This window comes from Nomia melanderi, chromosome 7, assembly GCF_051020985.1.
Source record: "Nomia melanderi isolate GNS246 chromosome 7, iyNomMela1, whole genome shotgun sequence".
Classification (NCBI taxonomy): domain Eukaryota; kingdom Metazoa; phylum Arthropoda; class Insecta; order Hymenoptera; family Halictidae; genus Nomia; species Nomia melanderi.
Genome location: NC_135005.1, coordinates 1657968 through 1682455, shown reverse-complemented (window position 1 = coordinate 1682455; position 24488 = coordinate 1657968). Strand labels below are relative to the sequence as shown.

The 24488-nt window shown below is 34.7% G+C and overlaps 1 protein-coding gene across 3 annotated transcripts in view; it reads right to left on the bottom strand.

Annotated features, from left to right (window-relative positions):
- The window catches only part of Ddr (discoidin domain-containing receptor 2), a 433820-nt gene that overhangs the window by 197641 nt on the left and 211691 nt on the right, over window positions 1-24488 (bottom strand). For all 3 annotated transcript variants that reach the window (XM_031970341.2, XM_031970342.2, XM_076369034.1), the window contains 2 exons: window positions 18449-18693; window positions 2757-2859 (listed from right to left, as the gene is read on the bottom strand). In XM_031970341.2, the coding sequence (XP_031826201.2) occupies window positions 2757-2859; window positions 18449-18629 (284 nt within the window). In that variant the 5' untranslated portion in view covers window positions 18630-18693. The remainder of the gene's footprint in view (window positions 1-2756; window positions 2860-18448; window positions 18694-24488) is intronic.

Genomic DNA, 24488 nt, shown 5'->3' with positions numbered 1-24488 from the left:
CTTAATTCTTCCTGTTCTCGCAAAGGTTTATCGTTCGCGCGATTAATTCGGTATTACCAGTTTACAAGCAGCCGTTCTTGTTTCCTCACATCCCTCAGAACCCCGATATCTGATATTCATTCCGGCTCGCGATAACAGAATTTTACAAGCATGCTTTTCAGGCCATTCGCATTTTAAAATTTTAATGCGAGCCAAGGCACGGAAAGGAAAAGAGGTAAGTAAAGAGGAAGAGAGAAGAAGAGGGAAAGTCAGACCCGGGCAGCCTAGAGATTTTAATCTCAGCGTCGTAATAAGAAATAAACTGAACCCACCCGGTGGACTCGCTAATACAAGACCGGCGGATTGCTGGTGAAACGTTCGACCGCGTCACGCGACCCAGATTGCGAAATAGAAAGAATTTCGACGCGATTAGAGAGCTTACCGGACGCCGCGGACGTCGAATTATCGAGCTTAAACCTTCCTAACGCGGAGATTTATTTTCGACCGCTGTTGCCTCAGTCGACAGAACCAACGATTGCGTTTCGTACACAGTTGCCGGGTTAAACGCTTCCAGCGATGCACTCTATTACACTCTGCGAAATAAACTCTACGTTGGAGCACGCAGCGGACCGAAATTTTATTACCGGGACAGTTTATAAAAGTTCGAGGTCGGCTTTTCCCCCTTCGGCCACGGCGAAGAAGAAACGAGAGTCGGGGGAATATTAAGTTAAACGGTTTTCGATGTTATACTCTTTTTTTCGGAGTGTTTTGCTCTGATTATGAAGTAATTGATATACAAGATTGCTTATAATAGTTTAGATTTTTTTTGGTTTTATAGGAAATCATTTTTCCGCGGAACCCGCGCGAGAGTGTTACAATGTTCATTTTTAAGTGCTTCAAGGAATTTCTGTGTAATATGGGAATATTTTTATTAAGATTTTGTGTATGCGAAAAATTATTTATGTACTGTGCCGCTAATAATTTGAACATTTTATATTTGATTAGACGGAGTGGATTTATTTAATGGAAAATATATGAATATGTATTTAAAGTTTTGCATTTTTTAAATACTACTTCCGGCTGTAGAATGAATAAAAATATTATTTCTGTCTTGTTTTCTGTCTTCTTTGTCGAAGCAATTTCTCTTTTTCGTAATAAACATCTTCGCGATGGAAAACCTGGCAGTACAATACAGTCATTCTAAAGGAAAAAATTCAGATAATTGTTCAAGATGTATGAAGCAGAAAAATGAATAAAACATTGTTGGTTGTTAAATTAAAATATAGAAAAATACAAGATTAAAAAAGTAATAAAGTGAAATTATTTTTCTTCGATTTTTCTTCGTAAATAATGATTGCTAAAAGTGGTTTCAAACTTCTATATACATATAGTATATATGAAAAAAGAATCGACAAAAATTCGGATTTCTTTAATGATGATATACGTGTTTAGAATTTTTTAATTTTGGAAGATTAGGGAGCATTTGAAGGTTATAAACCAATGGAATTGCCTTTACACCAGCTGCAACATTTTAGAACCGTCCTAACCCTTTGCTCCTCAATTACCAGCATTGCTGGCGCAACAACTGAAGCGTGCTACTACATTTGCCAGCACTGCTGACATAACAACTAAAGGTGTTCTACTTTAAGCGTCAGCGTTACAAGCACTATTACTCTTTTTCAGATTGTACAAATAAAAATTTGGAAAGTTTTGATAATATTATCACTGTTATAAATTTCGTACACGTGTACTAGATTTGCTGTTATTACCTGGCAAAAATGTTTGATTGTTTTTATTAGACTTTATTATATTACTTTTTCCATTAAAAGAAATCTTTTTTAATTGAAAATGTGTAAATAAATGTTCGAATTTATAAGCTATTCAGATTAGTGTACAGAATTATCGAGAACTGTTGATTACAATCATTAATTTATATTTACGGTCATAAAGTCAACTTATTAGAATACCTTACGTTATATTTCTTCAACTGAAGTAATTTTTTTCTTTTTATAATATAATTATTGTATAGAAATGTAATTAGGTACACAATAGAGAGACAAAGTATTTCGACCACTGCAATGCAATAAAATAATTTCTATTTTGAAATCTAGCAATTTTTAATACTTACACTATCTTTATATTTCATCTTCTTCCATGATACAAAATTTGTAAGTGATAATGAAAGCAAATTACTATATACATACACACAGGTATCAATTATCTTACTATACGAATTACCATCAATAGAAAATAATTTTCCTAAAACCTACTGCATTTTTCTCAAAATATAGCAATTTCCTACATATCATCAAAAGACCCCTGAATTTCTGAAGATTAACAATTAAAAATTAGTGAGATACACGTGTGCTTTTTGACGCAGTTCTCATCAGTAACAGCAGTAAAAGGTGCTAAGCACAATAAAACGTTTAAAAACCAGGGGGAAACGAGGACCCATTTATTCCAGAAAGTCAGATACGCGGCGAGTAACGGCGAACTTCAAAAATTATTCCCAACTCTAATTTCGTACTGGAAACGGTACTTCCGACTAACGAGCCGCCATTGTGCTTCCACCCTGCTCCCTCTCCTCGATAAAGAGTTCAAGTTTTAAACAAGACCGTTGCGTTCGTATCAATCTGTTTAAGACTGTGCAATCAACGAAATCGCGGCGAGGTTTGCCGTGTAGATCGCGGAAAACCAGAAACTCCCGTGTTCAGCCGAAATATGGCTGACTTGCTCGGCTGGCAGCCGAGCATTCCGCGATATCATTGTTCACTTACCTGGCATGTTTCGGACCAAGACTGGGATCGTACATAGAACTGGCCGATATGTCTTCATCGGGGATTTCGCCATTCTCCATACCCAGCGGCGCGGTACATTGTCCTGAAAGGATCCAAAGCGGTATTAGCCGGAGCCGAATATCCATCTGGTCTTTGTCAACTTTGGGCTTTAAATTGAGCACGGGACCGGTCGCGAGAAAATGAAAGGCTAATGAATGGAAAACGTGGTACGATTGTCGACCGGGAATTCTGGGGGAACTCGATTCCTACAAATAATCGTATGAGAAAATATATTTATCTGCGTCACGCAAAACATTCCTCCTTCAAAGGTGTAATGTTACGTAGACACGGGAAATGATAATCTTATAGCTTATGCCTGCATATACAAGGTGTTCCGTGTGGTTCATACAACTAATAACATAGGTAATTTATTAAAATTATTCTCCCTGAATATGGAACTTAGAATTTCATAAAAAATTTTTTACTTTATTCGCCAAGAAACTGTTATTGCACAGCTGCCTTTTGATATTGTTTGGAAGCAGTGTAATTGTGTTGATAACGCGAGAACATTTCTTTTTTATTTTGGGACTGAAATATATTTTTATATCATTGTCTTTTGCATTGATTTTTCTTTGTATTACATATTCTTTCATATTATTTCTTTGTGATTGTATCATATGTAATATCTAGAATTTTTAGCGTAGGTTAAAGTATTTTTAGGAAAAGTGAATGTAAGAATGAGTGTGAGCGAAGGACAGGCTGTAAAACGGTCGAGGGAAAGTGGCCTGCACAACGTCACGGACCCAAGATTGCAGGACCAGCTTTCCAGGGGTGCATCCGAGTGTTTATGATGAGTGCGAGTGAGAAGAATGCTTATGGGGGAGAGAATGGTTTTTAAGTGCGGATGGTGAGAGATTTCGAGAGAGTTGCGTTGACGAGAGAAGAGAAAAGACCTGTACACTGCGAGCTATATCATTTCTATTTATTTGTATTTTATTCAATTATCTACTCCTGTGTTTTTTTTTTTAAATAAAACATATTGAAAATACCATTAATACCACATATATTTTATATTATGTATAATAAACAGTTATTATGGATAGAGATCCATTGGATAAACTTGTTTTACACAATCGATTATTCTATAAATTCCGTAAAATGTCGAGTTTACTTCGGCCTAGAAACCGTAACGTTACCACAAAATATACCGTTCTATGTTCGCGACGGTATAGTCACGATCATGCGAAAATTCTCTAGCGAAATCCTCGGGAACAGAAGTCGTCACCAACACGTGACTTCGTTTCCAGGCGTGTACACAAGGGACCCAATCGAGGTCCATGGCGAGCTACAATCGAACTTTCTTCCTCATTCTCTTACTGTCATAAAAGTTTACTGTGTTCAAGATGACCGAAATTCAGAAAAATATTGGTAGCAGTAAAACATGATCATAATCTATCATAAATATTACAACTTGTATTAATTCTGAATTTTTTATAAAACGATTCTGTTGAAACTCAGGATAGCATTATTTATTTACAGAATGTTAAACTATTTTCAGGAAGAATTCCAAGAATTCTTCTGGTTAATATTAGAAATCTTAGATATAATGAATTATTATATATTTATAATTGTTAGATGTAGAAACTAATTTGATGTTTTTTTATTTGATTAATAGTAAACCCAATTTAAATTTACATATTTTCAATCATATTTAAATTTTCTATTTCTGTGTATTTAAAAATTGTGGATATTATGAGAACTGTACGATTTTTTGCAAAACAGGGAATGAACTTAATATTTTTAAAACTAAGTATATCTTCCAACTCATTAAAGTAAGTAACGCTTTCCAGCACTGCATCTAATTTGGATATAGACTAATAATTGTTTTGCAACTTGACCTACATTTTATCTTTTTTTCTCAATGCTTTATTACAGTGTGTTTTTGTCAATTTAATTTCTCATTGCCTCATTAAATCTCGCTTTAACACGCGCCACTTATTAATTTCTTATAACGCAATTTGTGTTCCATACTCCTTTGCTTTTATATGCCTCTTTATATTATTATATGTAATTCTTTCGATTGCTTCGTACTGTATCTCTTTCTTAAATAATCTTTTCCTTTGTTCGCTACTCTATATCGACCATATTTTTACTAAATACCTCTCTTACTTATTAAAGAACTGCCACGACAAGAATTATTTTTATTAAAAACACTTATTATAAACCAAGAAAAAATAAATGTCGATAAAAATAAAGCGTGACCGCAAATGATAATTCCATAACGTTCCAACGCCAGTTAATTTCAAAGTTCTAATAAAATAATTATGTCACATGTTGCTGTAATATCCAGCTGTTTCATAATTTCAAAAAACTTTCTCATAGGTTTCCCGTTTACGGACAGGCGATGCCTCAAAATAACGATGAACACGTAACTAACACGGGTAACCAGCTGTAATAAATTGTCGAATCCATAGTGACACAGTGTGGACCACGATACAGGCCACGGTACGTCGGTACACTTAAGCTACGACATTGCAGTAACGCTGGAAAGTTTCAAAACTGCAGAATGCAGCGGACGTGGGATTAGCCGGGCTACGGAGGAGGAAGAGAGGCCCTGGTGCACCGGCTATGGTCTTCACGAAGTGGCATTATAACGGACAAAACTTTGCTTGTGTTTGTAACTGTCCCCTAGGTTTCAGCTGTCGTCCATTATATGGACAAACTTCATCCGGGGGATCGCACGGACATCTTCATTCAATGAGGCAACCCTTCGAATGTATCTAGGAAACCCGCGAATATTCAATGGAACCCACAGTTCATTGAGATCATTGATACTTTCATTTCTACTTTAATAATCTGTCACTTACGGAGCTACACAGCTCGCGAAAATTAACTCCTAATTACAGAGATGAAAAAACTTATACTACAACTGTTGTTGATTTGTGAGACCAATGGGCACTTTAAGATGCAATGAAAGCATGTTTCTTTAAAGAAGTGGAAAGAAGTTTATTTTAATTTTTCTTAATGCATCTCCCTTATCAATTAGAGCAGAACGACAATTTTCATTAATTGTTACGTATATTATTATTACTTTGATTAATGATTTATTAATTTCTTTGAAACATATTTCATTGTTAAATATTTTTTTTTCGTCTCACACACCAACATTGGTAGCGAAAGGATAAATTTGCAGTTGCTGATGTGTTATATCCAAATATATCTCTTAATATATCTCTTAATTCCATAGTGAAATAACAATTTGTAAAGTAATATATAGTGAATGTTCAAACCCGATTATAACAAATATATATTTTTCCACAGATTCTTCTTTTGATCCCATTCATTAATTTTCTTTATTAATACATTGTATAGAAATAAATTGCAGATTTACGTAATTCAATATTTAAGGCCTTGCATGCTACAAATTTTGAATTTATGTTTATTGTGCAATATATCATTTTAAAGCACAGATGTTACACTACCGTTTAATGATTATGTTTGTATCTTTCACGTTTATTTTGTTATTATTTTAACCTTTGGTAATCAGCAGCAGATGTTATTCATTATAAATTTCTAACTGCTGGTGGAAGTATCCTGGCGGAGTAATATTATTGTTTAACCAATTCTACAAAAAACGAAACGTTTTGAATTCAAAAATTAAATTAATTATGCTATGAAATACTGTGTTACCCATTTTAGCCACTATTATAAATAGATTATTATTCTTTAAAATACATAAAGAATCTGTTTCAGTGAGAAATATTTTGTGGTAATGACGATATTGTAAACACTTTTCTTTCTTTCGTTACTATAAAAATCTGAAATCTTAGAAATAATACATTTTTTAAAAGTGTTTCTTCATTTCATTACTATAAAAATTTGAAACCATAGAAGCAATATATTTTTTAAAAGTTTGCATTATACTCGGGAAGCTGTATAAATTATAATGAATTTCATTTTTACTAATTAAATTTGTTAAAAATGAAATTGCAGAATTTTAAATATCATCCGTGAATATTTTAATGTATTTCTGCGAAATTTAATATTTGTACAAAGAACAGCCCCATTTTAAGTTTTGATTTAATATCGTAACGAGAAACTACACGTATTTTTTAATGCACCGGGTGGAACACAATTTATATTACTTGCAATAACATTCACGTGTATACAATAATATTTACGGTATGGGCAATAAGGTATCGTGTTTCGAATTTGTGCAATTATCAGGTTACGTAATTCCAATTTATCCGTTTTCGAGAGTACGATCAAAGCGAGTAATTGTTTTAGTTGTACTTGTTAATAAGCATGTTGGAAGGTGTGACATGATAAATACTCTATATGCAGTTGTGTAGAAGAGAGAAAGGCTTCGCATATTGTACAATAAAATTGTACAGCGAAAGCAATGCATGTTCGGTTTAATACTCGTTAAAATTAAGCCACATAGAATAACAGGATTTTAAGCGGATTTCCATCTAATGAGGTAAATTAATTCATTACAAGTTTATCGTTAATTAAAAAGCCATAATAATTATTTTCTATTCCACAGAAACATATTGATTATTAAAATAAATTGTTAGTAACTGACCACAACTACTATATCATAGTTGAGTTTTAAAATCTCATTTCTTAAAACTTTTTGAACATAATTAATCTATCTTACGAACAATTTAGATAAATATGCAATACATATAACATATGTTATATGCACTGTATGTCAAGTGGAAGATTACTTTTTTCAAATTATCTAATTAACAACATCAATATCTGTCAGAATTTGATTTCTTTATCTACTTTTTATAAGAATGGGCAACTGTATTAAGCTAGGATTTAATATCCTGTATATAGATTCGCACAAGCATAATATTATCCACATCCTATATATAAATAACATATAAATGGTTATTTCATTCATTGCCACGATCTTAATACGATTCTTCGAGCCAGCAGCAAAAAGAAATCGACTCCATCAGTTTAACAATGTTTGTAAATACGAAATGTAGTTCACACAGAATTAGTGCCCCCGAGTTGAATGCGTAGTTTACTTTAACTGTCACACAAACTAATAGCAGAGCAGTTAGTTCTCGACTTCGTATAAGTAAGCCAGTGTTACAGCGAGAGAAACTTTGCTCCCGCTTCTTATGTCCCTCAATACTACAAGCTACCGTTTCACCCTTGCACGTTTTGTATACGAATTGTCTGCTATGCGCGGAGAATAGACTGGTTCGTTGACTTCCGACATGAATTACAATTTTCGTGTAAGGTTCTGGTTAAGCGAACTTATTTCTCCTTAAACGTATATTGTTCTCGCTTCCGCTTCTTGTTACCGGTGTGGAACACCGTGCTAGGCAGAATAGTCGGTTAATATTGTTCAGCCGTTTGTTAGACAATTAACCCTCTCGCTGTTCGTTACAAGACAATAATCATGGACAATGCTTTTTAAACGATTGGCGTAACACTGCCGGTCGGAAGCGTCAGATAAGGGTTTGCAGCTAATGGAAGAGGGTAATATTAGTTTAGAACAATACAATGAAACTTGTTGGGTTAATGAGTTTCATTGAAGCTTCGTGAAACAATATTTTTTTTCTTCGTTGACAGAGCGATACCGTGTTGTACTTTTGCACAGATTTACAATTAGACGTAATTCAAATAATATTGTTTGATAAGTTATTTCAAGCATTATTATATTCCATAATTACTTGATTCCATTAATTTTTGAAACAATTATTTCAAAGCTTATTATTGTATAACTGAAATAATAAAGTGACAGTTTCATGCTCAAAGTGTTCATGTTCATCCCTTACAATTAGAGGTTTAAGGAAAAAGTGGTTCTTTTCAGTCAGTTTTTATTAATACAAGCAAGATGTAATTACGAAGATAAAACTCGCTTCTCACATATTTACATACATTAATATTGTAACATAAGTGGCGTGATTTAATGTACCTCTACTAAATGATTATCTAATAACAAAGAATGTTTCCTTGAAGAGCAACTCTTTCTTGTTATTTTTCGCTGTAGTAGAACTATTCAAATAATCTTGAACAAAAACTTTATTCAAAGTAAATGATTGTAAAAACTGCTTGAAGTATTCAAGATTTTTCAATTGTATTATCATTTATTATTCCCATTAATTTCAAGCAACTCAACTAAATATGACAAAATTCTCAGATTAATACCAGGTTACATAAAAATCAGTGTGCACTATATACTCTACGTCCCATGTCAGCACACGAAGCATCGCGACTGCCGGCTAATCAGGAAAAAGCGTCGCTGAAGTAGACAAACTCGATACAAGACAAATTTCCCCGGGTCTGACGAAGTCGGAAGTTGCTGCTCGCCGGATCGTCGAGCCGCGCGGAAACTCTAAATACACTGACATAATTGCTCACTGGAATAAAACAGTTGCCGCGCGACATGTTCGCCATTGTTCCCAGCTGCCAATGTGCATGCCCGTTCGTCTACGGTCATAGACTTGTTCTTTGTCGGGATAAGTACGGCCTAGTTCTCTTTGTAATTGAATCCTTAGAACTGCTGCCATGCCGGGTGCGACGCAACTTCGGTCCCGCTTCGCGGGATGGCAGCTGCAGGGTAGGTAGCTCTTTATGCGGCATCCATTACTAGGGCAAACTGCGGCCGAGATGAACCGTGCCGTAATTATCGAACTCGTGACACGCGAGATAGCGGCTGACAATCCTAGCCGATCCCTCCGCAGGCGTCGCCGCGCAGGTGTTCGCCATATGGCCAAAAATTTTCCGAGGAAAGGAAACTTCATTGCGGATCCTAGCCTGCAACTTTCTATCCGACGCGCGCGGGAATTCTATCGAGCAGAATACGGTCGAGATGTTCCGCTGTGATTCCACGAATGGGGACTCGAAATCGAAAACCCCGCCTCTTACCGCGCGTACACCGCCTCGGTTCAGGCGTAATTTTCAATTAAACTTGGCAAGCCCGTGTACCCACGCGCTTCGTGGTTTTACAGTAAACGATGAATGCATCTGGGCTGAATTTTAAAATTTGTTGACTGGCATGGTGTTGCGTGGTGAATAGGAATATAGTCTGGTTTGTTTGTGCTTCGATTATGTTGTTACGTATGGAGAATGTTTTCCATGCGACAATTCGGTCTCCGGCAGGAAGCAGCTTACGAATAACTTTTAACCTTTCATCTAAACAGTAGCACCGTTTGAAAAAAAGTAACTGGATCGCAACTGCGACAGTGCGTCATACAGCTATTTTCATCCATTTTTTGGGTATATAAACCTATTAGCTTCGACTCTCATCGGTTCAAACTGAAAGAGACTCTCGTGCCGTTATGTCGGGCTACGTTAGTTAGAAATTGGTCGAAGCGATTCCAGTGAGATCGGGTTAAAATTCTCTTTCAAATTGAGTTAACCTCTTAGAATCCGTGAATCTGGTAAAATTCTATATTCGGCAATTGTTTTCGACCTATTCTCAAACCTGACACTGCGACAGTGCGTCAATACTGAGGAAATGTAGGTAATATTTTTATAATTTTTTAAATTCATCTGCAACCCTAAACATTTTTGTAAGCATAGTTATTCAGAATATAATCGAGTTGTATTATAAACGTCGTGATTTTCTACGACCCTTAATTATTATCTAGCGATTGAATGTTCCCGCATGATACAATTTTACCCCTCAAATTGTATCAAATAATTATAATTGCAGTGTTACGGGGCCTACTAACAATCCTAGCCTAATCCTAGCCACTAAAACTCCCTAATTTCGCATCAGATCCGTTCGCGACAACACTTACTCTAGATGAATAAATTTCTACAACTTAGTGACTCCCCAATTTTGTATTGGGTTTGTCTGCACACCTTATTAACAAATGAACTCCATATTATCAGGGTATAAACCCTCTACCCGGCCTCTCGCACTTCTCGCGATCCTGGCTGGTATTTAACAATGTAATACTTGAAATTTAGATAGAATATTTTAGATTTAAAGTCGCGAGTTTGGGTTTAACATGTCAAATGCCGTGTCGGTTACCGATGACCGACGTTTCTAAATTGTTTGGGAAAAGTTACAATATGCAAGATAACTGCTGTCGGCCAAAAATATTTAATAACATGTATAAGTTAATAGCAGTGTAATGTACGAATTCTAATGTCAAATAATTAATAATTGTTCCTATTTACATTTGCTACAAAGGAACAAATCACGTATAAAACACTCAAGATTCTCGTGGCGCTTAACGTGTTAAAAAGTATGAAAACGAGAACGTGTGCGCTAGAAGGGATAGGAAAAGGGCTGTAAAATAGAAAGTTGTAAACGATTAAGAGCGAAGGAAGATGGCTTGCAGAATATCACAGCGCTGTCAGTTTTAGTTGGAAAGAATTGAAGGTGTGAGTCCGAGTTTTTGTCAAGAATGCGAGTGGGAAGAACGTTTGTGCGGGAGAATGATACTGAATTGATTGTACTGAATTCAGAACTTTATATTTCCATTACTTTCAGTTTAAAAAAACACTATTTTTCGTATTTTTTACTTCATTCTTCTTACATGCTGAAAAAATTTTATTCTGTTTTCTTCTTCATATATTTAAGATGATGATATGATAAATGTAGTTTTTGCACTGCAGTATTAACTCCAGTTGAATTTTGAATTTATACGTATACGGAAGGTAATACAAAGTGGCAGGGGAAAACTATGAGCTTCGTGTTACCCATGTTACGTCATTTAATAGCCATAAAGTACTGGGACGGGGTAAATACAATATCCTACAGCTATTAAAAGATTTTAGAAAAATAATGATAATTTTACATCTATCAAATGTAAATATTGCAAAAATTTTAATATAACATATCATGAATCTGTTCCACCTACGAGGAAAGACATAGTTTACAAATTTTGAAAAAACTTGTTCGATATTTAAAAAGGAACCGCCAAAAAATAAGAAAATTGAAAGAATTTCACAAATATTTCGTTCGAAACAGAACAAAAATTTTTTAAATATTTTTTCTTTATATACAAGTTCAAATACAAACTAAAATTTTGTAAAAATATTGTACAATATCTATTCATAATAAATTCAATAGTCGCGGGACAAACATCAGTGTTATTCATGTCTGAATAAAGTGGTACGCAATGCGTTGAAAAAGCCATTGAGATCGTGTCCGACATTCAATCAAATGAATACGACGCGTGAAAACATCGATTACCTATTAACTGATCGTACAAAAAAGAGCAAGGGATCTATTTATGATTTGAAAAATCGCTTCGCGGAACCGTTTTCCTTTCAAGCTCCGTTCCCGTTGATCCATAAATATCAAAAAATGATCGATCAAGAGGGAGATACCTCGCGCCTCACCTGAATTACATTCACCTTTAATTGAAGTTAGCTGAAAGGGCGACGAATTATTTTCCGCTTAGGGCGCAAGCAATCCCGTTAATTGAAGAACATTAATTTCAATGTGAAAAGAACGGTTGTTCGGCTCCCCTTTGAAGTGTGAAAAAGCGGAAGCGAAGCGATTCGCTAATGGATAATCAAACCCATGGGACTAGGAACAATCGTAGTCGATAATTAATATGAATAAAGAAAAAGTGTAATGCGGTTGAATGAAAAACAATGAGAGAATGTTGTCAGAACGGCACGAGGAAACGGGGCAGCACAATGTCGTTCGCTTGCTGGTCTGCATCTGAGCAGCTATTAGATAGTATTGTTAATTCATCGTGCCGCTGACATTTCATTTGTGGCTACACAATGGTGCCGCGAGGCTAACAATAAGTGTGCGGGATCTTCGGCGTAGCCGCGCGACCGACTGCCAGCCACTGGAAAAATGAATAATAATACACTACCTCACGGGAGACTGGGAGTCCTGACGATTCTTCTTGTTATTAATTGTCCCCTTTGCCTTGTGTGCTACTTATGAATTATTAACCCTTTATACAATTGCTGTAATTTCTATGATTGTAATGTATGAGGCATTAAAACGGATCGTCCTACGTTTTGGGTATATAAACTGTATAAAATTGCAGTACCTCGCAAATTGCGCTGATAATCATTTATTATGCATCAACTTTTTACGTATTTTATCTTGCGATAAAATGAATTTTCGGAAAAATTATACAATCAGTGAATTTCAGAAGAGTACTAATGTAGTGAATAAAATATGAGTGCCTTTTCTTTTTTGATACTTTAGATAAGATGCTATAGGATGCTCCACTAATTATGGGTATCTAAACTATTTCTGCTTCTATTGACGATCGATCGTTAATAGTAAATTACATGGCTAAAAGATCAACAGTTGTTGATAATAAAAACGAATTCCTTGAATGGTATCTCGAGAGCGGATCTAGAACCTCTGATCTCAATATTTATTACCCAGTCAATTGTGCTTTAATAAATTGACCACAAGAATTGGTATTCACTAGCTGACGTTATGCTATTGATAAAGAATTTTTTTAATAAATCAAATAAATAAATCATAATATAAAAGGTAAGTGTGCCTATTTCATAATTATTATTGACAACATTTGTCCCTATTTTACTAAATTTAATTGAAAATACTTTGTTACGTTTGTTATGTTATTACATTATTAATATTGTATCTTAATTTCAACTTTCTATATTGAGTTTGTCTTCTTCCTATGTTGTTTTCCTTTTAAATAAGAAATGCGCAGTCCCGTTCGAAATATGCATTAAGCATTATTTAATAAATACAAAAGTTGTTATTAATAAATTGATAACATAAATTCTTCGATACTCCCGAACATATTATCGATATTCAATCTTAATTACATTTCAAAACAATAGAATTTAATCGACAACTGTCGGCTGACTCGACATGTTTTCCATTTACTTTTCATTTATTTTCTAGCCGTCAATATTTCAACATTGTCCATTATTTTTATGAAACTGTAACGCTCACATCAACCACTGAAAATACATCAAAACTTTTACAGTCACCCAATATTATTATACTTCCAGTAGTAATATTGAACTCTTTTGTTAAGAGAACGTATTTACTACCTATTGTTTGAATTTCTATATCTTAATTTCTTGTTTTATAACAACGGACGACTCGTATTAAAAGTTTTGTACTCAATTTAACAAACATCGCTATTACCCTCTGTTCATACGGCAAAGTTGAAAAACCTTTAAAGAAAATATACACCTATAATGAATACAAAATTCCTTTATCTCTTTACAAGTAATTATCGTTTGCCTTTAACAAGTAATTAGTCGAACAGAGTGTAGATAAAATATCTCTCTTTGGTGCGTTTATAGTGAATCTGCTGAAGCTGAAGAAGAATTCTCATTATCTACGAGCTTCTTGAAGTGGTTCTTTTCCTGAACTTCCACTTAATTTACAATCTGTTTTATTCACGAAACATTAAGTATATTGTTTTATCGCTTTGTCAATATTAACGTGAAGATATTTCCGTTTGGATCTCACCTGAAAGCTTGAAGTGGCATATAAAAAATATAAAAAAAGTACACCTGAGACGTAAGTAAATATTGTATATTACAGGCACTATTCGTATCATCAATTATGAAACATAGTTATATGCATCGTTTAAATGTAAACGCTTCCATTATAAAACAAAGGCATGTATTTCTTCGCTTTACTTGTACCTCCACATTGATCGAATATTACAGCTTTGTTGTAAACGTACCCTTAGGCTGCGTTTACATCGCAGGTTCAATCTAGCAAAAAGAGCGTCGATCATGACGTCGATAAAAGCAATTCAAAATAGCTTTCTATGACGTATTTATAGCAGAGCTGCGATAATCGCGCGGTTTCAGCTGTTCAGTACATATAGCATGTTTAATAAACATCTGACCAATTAATTTTTCTACGTCCATTACGGTGTGTTTCTTTCGTTCTATCTCGGGAAAATGAGAATATAATGACCAATAACTGCAGAAAATTAACATAACTTTTTAACTATTTATTATAAAAGGATAAATCCTTTTAACAAAGTTCTTTCTATAGCGGTAAAAAGTAATTAATAATTAAGCCAAACATAAAAAATGTCACTTTTCTCCATCACGAAGCCGACCAGGTAAAAAAATAGCACGTATCGACGTTTGGATCGATGCCTGTTGCTTTTAGTCGCCGCTACAATGTAAACGTTTCCATAGTAAAACAACGGAACATATTTCTACGCTTCGCTCCCATCGATACACTTATCGAGTATCGCAGCTTCGATGCTAGCGTAGAGAGCATCCATCATATCGCCGATACGAGCTATTCAAGATAGCTTTATACGATACATTTATAGTGGAGCTGCGATAATCGCGTGGGTTCAGTTGTTCAACCTATGCAGAAGGTCTAATAAACACCCGAGCAATTAATTTTTCTACGTCCATTACGAAGGTGACCAGAGTAAAGAAACAGGACGTATCGTCGCTTGGATCGACGATCCTCGCTTTTACTCGCTGCTCCAGTGTAAACGTTTCCACGGTAAAACAATGGAACATATTTCTACGCGTTGCTCTCATCGAAGCTCTTATCGAGTATCGCAGCTACAATGTAAACGTAGCCTTACACGTCCGACTCGGTCGGCGGCGCGCTACACCGTCATAATTGTATATTACCGGAGGCGGAGCGCCGGCCGGCCTGGCGTGGCGTGTCCTGTTTGCATCGGACCGTCGCGTGCACAACAGAAAAATTTAAATTTTACAGCCCGAGTTTGGGAGCCATTGCCGGGCCACGCCGCTCGCCGCTCGGATCGCACTAAGAGAAGAGAAATTCGCGCGGAATCCCTGGAGGCGGCGCATGCGACTCGCCGCGGTGTGCGTACCCAACACGACCGAGCCGGGCGTGCGTGTGTACATGCGGCGAAACGAACAAAGCGGGGAAAAAAGTTGGAGTATAATTTTTCTCCGCTTTAGTATCCGGCGATATTACGGCGGAAGGCAGCGGGAAAGACAAAACTAAAGTAAATTCATTTTCGTGGAATAGTCGCCGCAGAAATGGAACAATATTTTCCCTTCGTTTTGCCGTTTCCTCCCTTTATCTGGCGAAATGACCTGCGCGAACCGTGAGTTAAGCGACACTGGATATATTCGTCCTTGGGACACACTATTGCAGGGCCAGGGTTTTCGTAGCGGACTCGAGTAAGCAGCTGGGAGTTTCGACTACGATTGGCATTTCAGGTCAGCTGATGGAGACGTAAGATGTTGCAAACTGAGATTTTTGGGGATTTATAAATTACTGAAGATTACAAAATTATAAAATTATTTGCTATTAAATCTTTGTACTCGGAATGATAAATATGCTAAGTTTGTATATTTTTGGGGAAAATTTGGAATGCTAGTTATGATGTGAATATTTTTGAATCTTTTCAGTATAGCATACCGGATTAATAGAAATGTATTATTTTTTAATCAAATGATCTTAAATATGTAGGATAGAGCGTGGTGAAGGGCAAGCATGGTGATTTGCCTAAGAATTACTAAACGTTGTACGATATTCAATTTATTGGTATTCCTCCTCAAGTCGAGGAAAAATATCTCGGGACTCGTGTTAAAACAGCTGGCAATTTCTTCTACATTTTCCATTAGGGCTTCAACGGTTTTGCCCTTTACGCAGACCCTAGTTTATGACTTGTCTCTGCGTTTGAGTGTCAACGTAGGGGGTCGAGCAAAGGTTGCTTGATCAACTACGTGCACTCCTGTTTCCCTTTCCCCATTTTCACAAAATACCTACAAATAGTAAAATATAATACATGTTCTTCGGGATATAAATATCTTTTGAATAATTAACTGAAAATTATACCATAGTTTTGTATTGAATCTATCGAAAATGAAATATTTTTTGTTAAAAAACAATAATCATAAATGTTTCTGAACCTATATGTTTTTATTTATTTTCCCACTTTAAGTATCTCTAATAACAAAACTTGAAACTTTCTATATTGCGAATTATGATAAAACTTACGAGGCGTATTATAAGAAAACTGCAAATTTTATCCGTTTGGAGGTCACTTAATTTATTAAAGATATTCTACGAATTAATCTGTAAAAATCTATATTCGCATAAACGGTGTAAGTTTCAAGGTCATCGTAATTGCGCCAAAAGAGTTTAATGGATTTAGTTATCAAAGAGCATTGTGACTATCATGAATAAAAGATCGACTACATCGATTATTCGATTATCCTGATTGCGAACTTTGCCACAGTAGTTTCCTTTACGCGAAATTAGTCGAATCTGCGACTACTCTCGTCTCCTCAGTTAGTCGAATCAGCCTAACTACTTATCGCACCTGCTGTTGAAAGGTAGCCGGAGAGTAAGTTATGGACGAATCCTTTATTCAACTTGTAACTACACAACATTATTTTTTTTTTATCAAACTAGATCGGGCTCTTTGTTTTAGCATCCAGAGATTGAATGTGTAGTTGCGTTGTTTGCTCTGTGATATTGATTTCAAACGGGACTATAAATTCTGATTGGACTTACAAAGAACGGGACTGTTCGCCGATTCTTGCGAATCGTTGAACATTGAAATGGCGACAGAATATCGGAAAGATGAAGTTGAAGTTCTTCAAAATAATAGGTACAATAGTTTTCTACGATTAAAATAACGATTCTTGTACTTTTTACAGGGTAGATTAGAAAAGTAAAACAAATTGCTGTGTGTTTGTTATATAGTACATATTCTGTTGAAGAATATTCAACATGTATTCTTTTGTTTATAATAAACAATATTAAAGGAATGAAAATATCTTTTGAATTTAGAGATTAAAGTAAGTTTTTTGGTTTTGTTTGACCTGTATTCTAAAGTATCTTGTCAATATTTACACTATACAAGCCATATGCAGAAAAATTGAAAGAGCAACAACAGTTTCAAGCAAAGAATAGTAATTTACATTCATTTTTACATTTTATTGCTTTTCGTGTAATTAAAACAGGGAATACCAATCGATAAGTTTGGAAATATCAGTGTAATATCGGGTTTCTAGGCTCAGAACCGTTTACAAATGACGTGGTATTAATTTGGTATAAAGTTCTATATTAACTTATATATTTTATATCTGAAGGTAATGTCTTTATAAAAGTGTTATAAGTCGTATTTAGTAGTGTAAATTGTTAAATCAGTATTTAAATTTCCGTAGGTAAAGTGTGTATATTAAAGCCTATAGATGCTTTCAGATAAAATTCATTTGAGGGAAAACTGGTGGTTCTTCAAAAAATTTTTCAATCAAAATCATCAGTCGGAAAGGTATTATCCCTCCGGCAATATGGTTTTTCACTAACGCAGCTAGCAATATGGACCTGTAAAAATTAGTACCAGTCCCGTAAAAATCTGAACAAACTCTAACATGCCTATTATAACTCCTAATTTAATATGCAAATGAAATTTTAGGTAAATCTTCATATCATTTTTCAGTAATACTTAAAAATCGAGGTACACGAAGAAGTACATTTTTCGACATGCTTTTAATATATTGCCATATTGCCAGAGAATGATTAAGTTAATTCCAGGGGAGATGGACCGTACAATTATCTCGCATAAACAATTGATACAATTACAATTACAATCGATATTTTGTCATTTTTACTTATAATTTCTGTTGATCGTTTTATAAGAAAGCATTTAAAGTTCATTTAGAAATGAAATCTGATGCTTTAATTTTTTTAGTTTCCATTTGCATGCGTTTCAGAGAAAATATGGCCACCTCCCTTGGAATTGCCCTATATAGAGCACCTAAGAAGCCTGACTTACCTAAGTCGTAGCAGTGACACCGTGTCAAGGACAAGAGAAGAAAAGCGCCGATTAGAAGTCCTCGAAGGGAGCCTGGGTCTGGTCTGGGTAGGAGGACCGGCATGTTACTGGTGACCTGGGCCATCGGCACGCCGACAACTTGCTCCTCCTCATCACTAACTGTCGACGATCCTGACCGCATCGGTCATCAAGCACGTTCCTGGCATCGCGATGGCCGCAAGGTGGTGAGTGTTCTCGCCGATATCCTGTACACAGAGTAATCCACGTTAATCCTCTACGGACTCCTAGGAAACATCCGCGTTAGACGGTTCCAATTGCTTTTCCGCATAAGTTGTATCGATACTGATGCAAATCATGTGTTAGAGATTCAAAATCACGGGCAGCGGCGACTTTCAGAAGATTCTTTAATTTCTATAATACAACACGAGGAGTCACGGCCTATCTAAAGGCTTTTAAATTTCTATGCATCTTTGTACCGACAGGGATTGTTTCATTGTTTGTACTACCGACTTTATGTTTATTACTTCCAGAAGAATAGGCTGTGGCTTCTCGTAAAGTCATTTAACACGTGGCAAGAAGTTCCGAACGACCAGCTAAGACCTTGTTTACCTGCGGGCCCCTTTTCGTCAGAGGCATGGTCACTCGCGCGCTCAAATAAGATGCTTACGTGCCAAAATAATGTATTTACACGCGTACCCCAATTGACCAATCGCAAATCCGTTTACTTCAACCGCCAGTAGGAAAATTACTCAGTTCCAAAATTCTCGAAAGTTGCCGAAGACGCTCCATCTCTTCTTTTGTCAATGACAAGAGTTTTCTACGAATTAGCAAGTTAGTCAGCAACGAGGCTACATGTGCTTAGAAGCACTTCGTCTTTATGTTTTACACATTTTCTGTATATTATTCTAGCGATTAAGGTCGTTACACAAGCAAACTCCAAGAACTCAGTTATCTATACAGTCCACTGTCATTTTTATAAGTAGTCAGTTATTTGGAGTTTACATAATGTACTGAAAGGGGAAAAAGCAAAAACTTAAATGTTTGAAGCAATAGAAACATTGCATAATTTTTTCCAGGATTCTATCCTGTTACTTTCATACTCATATGTCAACTGGAACTGTTTGTTTAAGCTATTCTTCCAGTGAAATTGATACACCTTATCAAATGATAAGATAATTAAAATAAGTAGGTACTTATAAAATAATTTACCTAAATTTAATCTTTTGGTACGTGAACAATATATAATATTAATAATAAAAAATATCAAATACATATAAAAGAAAACTGCATTTGGAGTTTCTTAATTCGTATGAAAAAATAATTGCCTTCAAATGTATGCCAACAAGGACAGATGTTAAGCACATATGATACACTAAAAAATGTTCAATGTTAAGTAGATTAAAAAGATCTATTTTCCAAAGATTATTTTTTCTAAACAAACACTTTACATATCTCGACATTGTGATAACTCCACCAGTTTTAGCTCTTGTGATTCATTTATTCTCCAGGATATCAAATACTAACGCACACAGAATTTAATTTTACTCTAGAAGTCAATGAATCTGTGGCGGCAGACCTGAAGCTTATCCGCCAACAGAGGGCCAATACGCCCTAGTAGGCCTTTGCCGCTATTAGCTCCTTTTCACAAATATACTTTAATATACATTACTTAGTATAATTTAATATAGATACTCCACAGTAGAACGATGCGGAATGTGTGCAGCAGAAGGTCTTACAAAGAGAACCAAATTTATCTTTTCCTTCGATTTCAAGTGTCGAAATTAAAAATGCAAAGAAACTGAATAAGTAATTACTGTTGCATTAGTCTTGTTACATGTGCCCGAAGTGTCTAACCACAAAATCGAATCGCACGAGACCAGTTAATACTGTACTGTCGCTACTTTGTCGAATATAAAATGTTAATTATAGCTGCATTATTAATGAACATTCAACGAGAAAGCGTTAAGAGACCGTGTTTCCGCGATTGCTAGATCACGGCTTGCAAATTTGTGCAGCCGCACGGTGATAGATGGGCAAACGGCATCGCAAACATACCTCGCGCGTGCCGGTCGTGGCCGCAACACTCCGTGTGTTTGATCTGACGTTGCGCCATTCGTGTCGAGCAAAAGCAACAAATCCTATTCACAATTTTTCGGTCGTCCAAACTTTACACATTTGACTGTTTCCACTAACCAAGCTTATATCGGTATACTGATTTTATTTTTATAAAAATTAATTTTCTTTCGTGAAGAAATCAATTGCGATATTGTATCAAATGTAACTATAAAAACTTTTTGGGTAGAAGAAGTTCTTACAGGGATGAGAATTTAAATAGGGATACACTGGTTCCTATATTTAATCATATTATATTTATATACGACAAAAATGACTTCATGACAGGTGTGATACGGTTTAAAGATATTTTCAAACGAAAAAATAGAAATGAAAATAATTTGAAAGAAAAATTCATTATGAACGAATTTAAAGAGTAAATATCAAGTATTTGATGAAATGATTACTATGGGCATCAACGAACAATCTACTATTTTCACTAAATTTAATATTATTGCAAGTTATTATTCTAGATTCCATTAACTCTTAAAAGACATCTACATCACGTTGTATGTTTCATCAAAGTATTTACTTGATGGAAAATTCAGTTATTTACGAAATCGATTAGTCAAATTTATAACTTTCAAGGATATAGACATTTGCATCTATTTTATTCTAAAATAAAATGTAATTAAAGTACATTAAATATCCTTTCGGATAAAGTGTTCTTTATCCATTAACGTTAAAAAATTCACTCGTCTATTTAAAACTTAAAAAAAAGGCTGACAGATTTGTTACGTTTAGTTTATATTGTAATTCCTTTAAGAAAGTCATGATTTATTTATCACTTTACTAAGTAAATGGGAAGATTTTATCACTCGTCGTATTCAATTATCGTTGAGAACAGTTTATTTGCGTACTTTTGTCGTTCATCCCTTCCTCTATCCTCTTCTCACAGATCCGTACGCACGACTTCTGGGATTCGTTCGAAACTTGTAGGTATTCCAACCACGACGTCCTATAGAACAAGTTTCTGGACTATGTGCAAACATGTATGTACCCAAGGAACAAGAACGGTCGCACGTGCGACTAAGACGTAAACGCCAAACAATTTGGGTATGGCCTAAGGACTAGAAATAATTAGTCGTGGCACGACTTTAATTTACCTTACATTATAGTCGCATTAAAACGGTGTGCGATAAATCAAACGTGTTCCCGTATAATAGAGATTTAACGTTAATGGAGTTCTACCTCTGTACCACTCTGCTATGGTCCTGAATTTATTTATGCATGTGAAATTAAAAAATAGGAGTAAGTGATTTAGTAACAATTTTCTTATAAAATTTTCAAATTAAAAGTGTCTTGACAAAATTAGAACACGATTCGACAAACAAAACAATGCTACAAACATGAAAATGTTACGGAGAGAAAAGACTCGAAGAATATAGCATATAAATGTACGGGCGATAAGTAGTAGGGGAACATCGATGGTCAGACATCTGAATCGATTATAGAATACACAGTTCGCATATTTGAATGTAATACAGTATAGTGAATATTATCATGGATATTATCATTATTAATGTTACTGCGGGCAAGTATGCATGTATAATTTCGTTCAATAACAGATTGTATAATTTATGCAACATACGAATTTTTGTATAGTTATCTACTTGGAAGAGATGAGAATAGTTGTTAACGTTAGGGGTCAAAATATTACAAATTGTGTAAATAAAAATGAAGAAAATGTTAAGTATAGGATTGTGTATTGTTAAATGAGCAGTTCATATGGATAAGCAGATTGAAAATGTGTTAATTCATTAATTCATTTGAGGTTAAAAATGAATACAGTTTTGAGAGTATAGAATGTTCATTCAATGTAAGCATACTTTTATATATTTATCATTACGCAATAAACGTAATAATCTAACAGTAAAATTTAAATAATTTACAAATACTTTTGATGGGGTTATGACACCAACATAAACAAAGTTCAAAGTACTTTTTTAAACGTTCTTAAACTCCTCGCTGATTTCAATCACCTTGAAATATGCTGCCTGTGTTATCATTCTGAACAACCTTCCCATATATACAGTTGGTAATCTCTTTTAATTTTCAAAACATTCACAAAGATACATCCGAGAAAGGGGAACTATTGTAATGATTTTTATTTATTTATTTTTATTTTAATATATTGACAAATATTCTTAAAGCAATTGCTCTGTATGATTAGCATTTTACATCTTAGGGTAGTGACTATTGGTCTAAAAGTTATAAAGCATTAAACTTTCGCATTACGCTACAATCTTTCCCCTTCACCTCTATTTATTGATGTTGTTTTCTATATTATGTACACACGAGTTTCATTTAGATAATAGAGATTGGTATCAGTGAAGCCAACTTCTCCCGGGAGAGGACGCAGACGGAGTGTCTCCGCCCACGCTTTTACTTTCTAATTGCCGACAAAACGGCTCAGCCCTTCTCCATGTTATTCCCATCCTAGAAAAACCAGCCACACTCATACTAACTTTAGGAAAGTTGCTGAAAACATTGGTTTCCATATTTGTCAATTTAAATCGGCATTCTTAACACATTGCATACTAGTAACGAGAAATTTCGTTTTTACATAAATACACTTAGCTATGCAAGTTTGCTAATTACCGCAGCATTTAAAAAAATATACAATTTTATTCTAATTGATTATCTATTTAAAATATATTCCATAAAAATCTGATATCTGGGTTTTTGCATATACAGTGATATAAGTTGATCTTACTGAAAATCGCCATCCACACAATTGAGTTTTCTGGAAATTAGTCGGTACGCAATGTGTTAACTTTGTAAGGTATAATATAATTCAAAGTTGAATAGATCTATAAATCATTGACGTGTCGAATCTATCGTCTATCTATCTAACAATTACGTGTGTAACTATCGACAATTTCCAGTAAATATTTCGAAAACTAAGAATAAGTAAGACCGCTGCATACATGCAAGGAAAAAATTGTTGTGAATGATGTCCTTGAAAACATACTTCAAGATCATCGAAATCGGTGAAGACGTAGCTTTTTATGAAGTTTCACTTAATTTGGATTTTAATATATTTTCAATAATTTTAACGTAATAGTCAATTAAATCAGACAAATCTTTTTTCCAAAAACAGTCCAAATCTTGAGATAAATGGTAATAAAATACTAATAAATGTTTAATAAAATTATTAATAAATTTTAATTTTGTAAAATACTAATTAAAGGATTAAATTTGCATTTCATTTTTTATTAATTAGTATTTTATAGATATTTTATTTATTTTTCTACGTTAAATTTCTTTATCATTTGTATGGTGATTTCCCAGACACGCTGCACACGATGGTAAAGTTCGGCACCGTCCAAGCGGTAAGAACACGTCTCTGTTTTCTGTGTAACGTTTCAAGGATGCGAGGTCGGCCGCGTGTAGCATCTGATATATAGCTATAGAATACGAAGAGGCTCGTAAAGCCGTCAGAAACAAGTGTTACGCCCTGTATTGAGGTTGTAAGATATTGCGGTATGCATGTTCCGAAACCTATAATGGAAGTTTCGGATCGAACGCTTTGAATAGACGACCACGTGGCCGCTCGCGGAAAATTACATCGCACGTATGATCGTTTGATGAAATTGACCTTCCTAAACCATTATTACGTGAAATTAAGGCAACATTATATTTAATAAAGCTCGTGTAACGGAAATACGTGAACACTTGTTTAGTCCTTGAAGAAATTATTTGTTTATGTTGAAATTTTTCTCTAAAAATAATAATTGCATAATATCAAATCTTTGGTTAGATAATAGCTTTTGTTTAAGCATATATTATTTGTACATAGCCGAAATATTTCACTCCCTCAAAATATGTAAGTAGCTGAAAATATTCGCACGCTACTTCTTATTTGTTTGTTTACCAGTGTTTGTAAATAATCCTTAATATTTGTATAGACAAATAAGTGACAGAT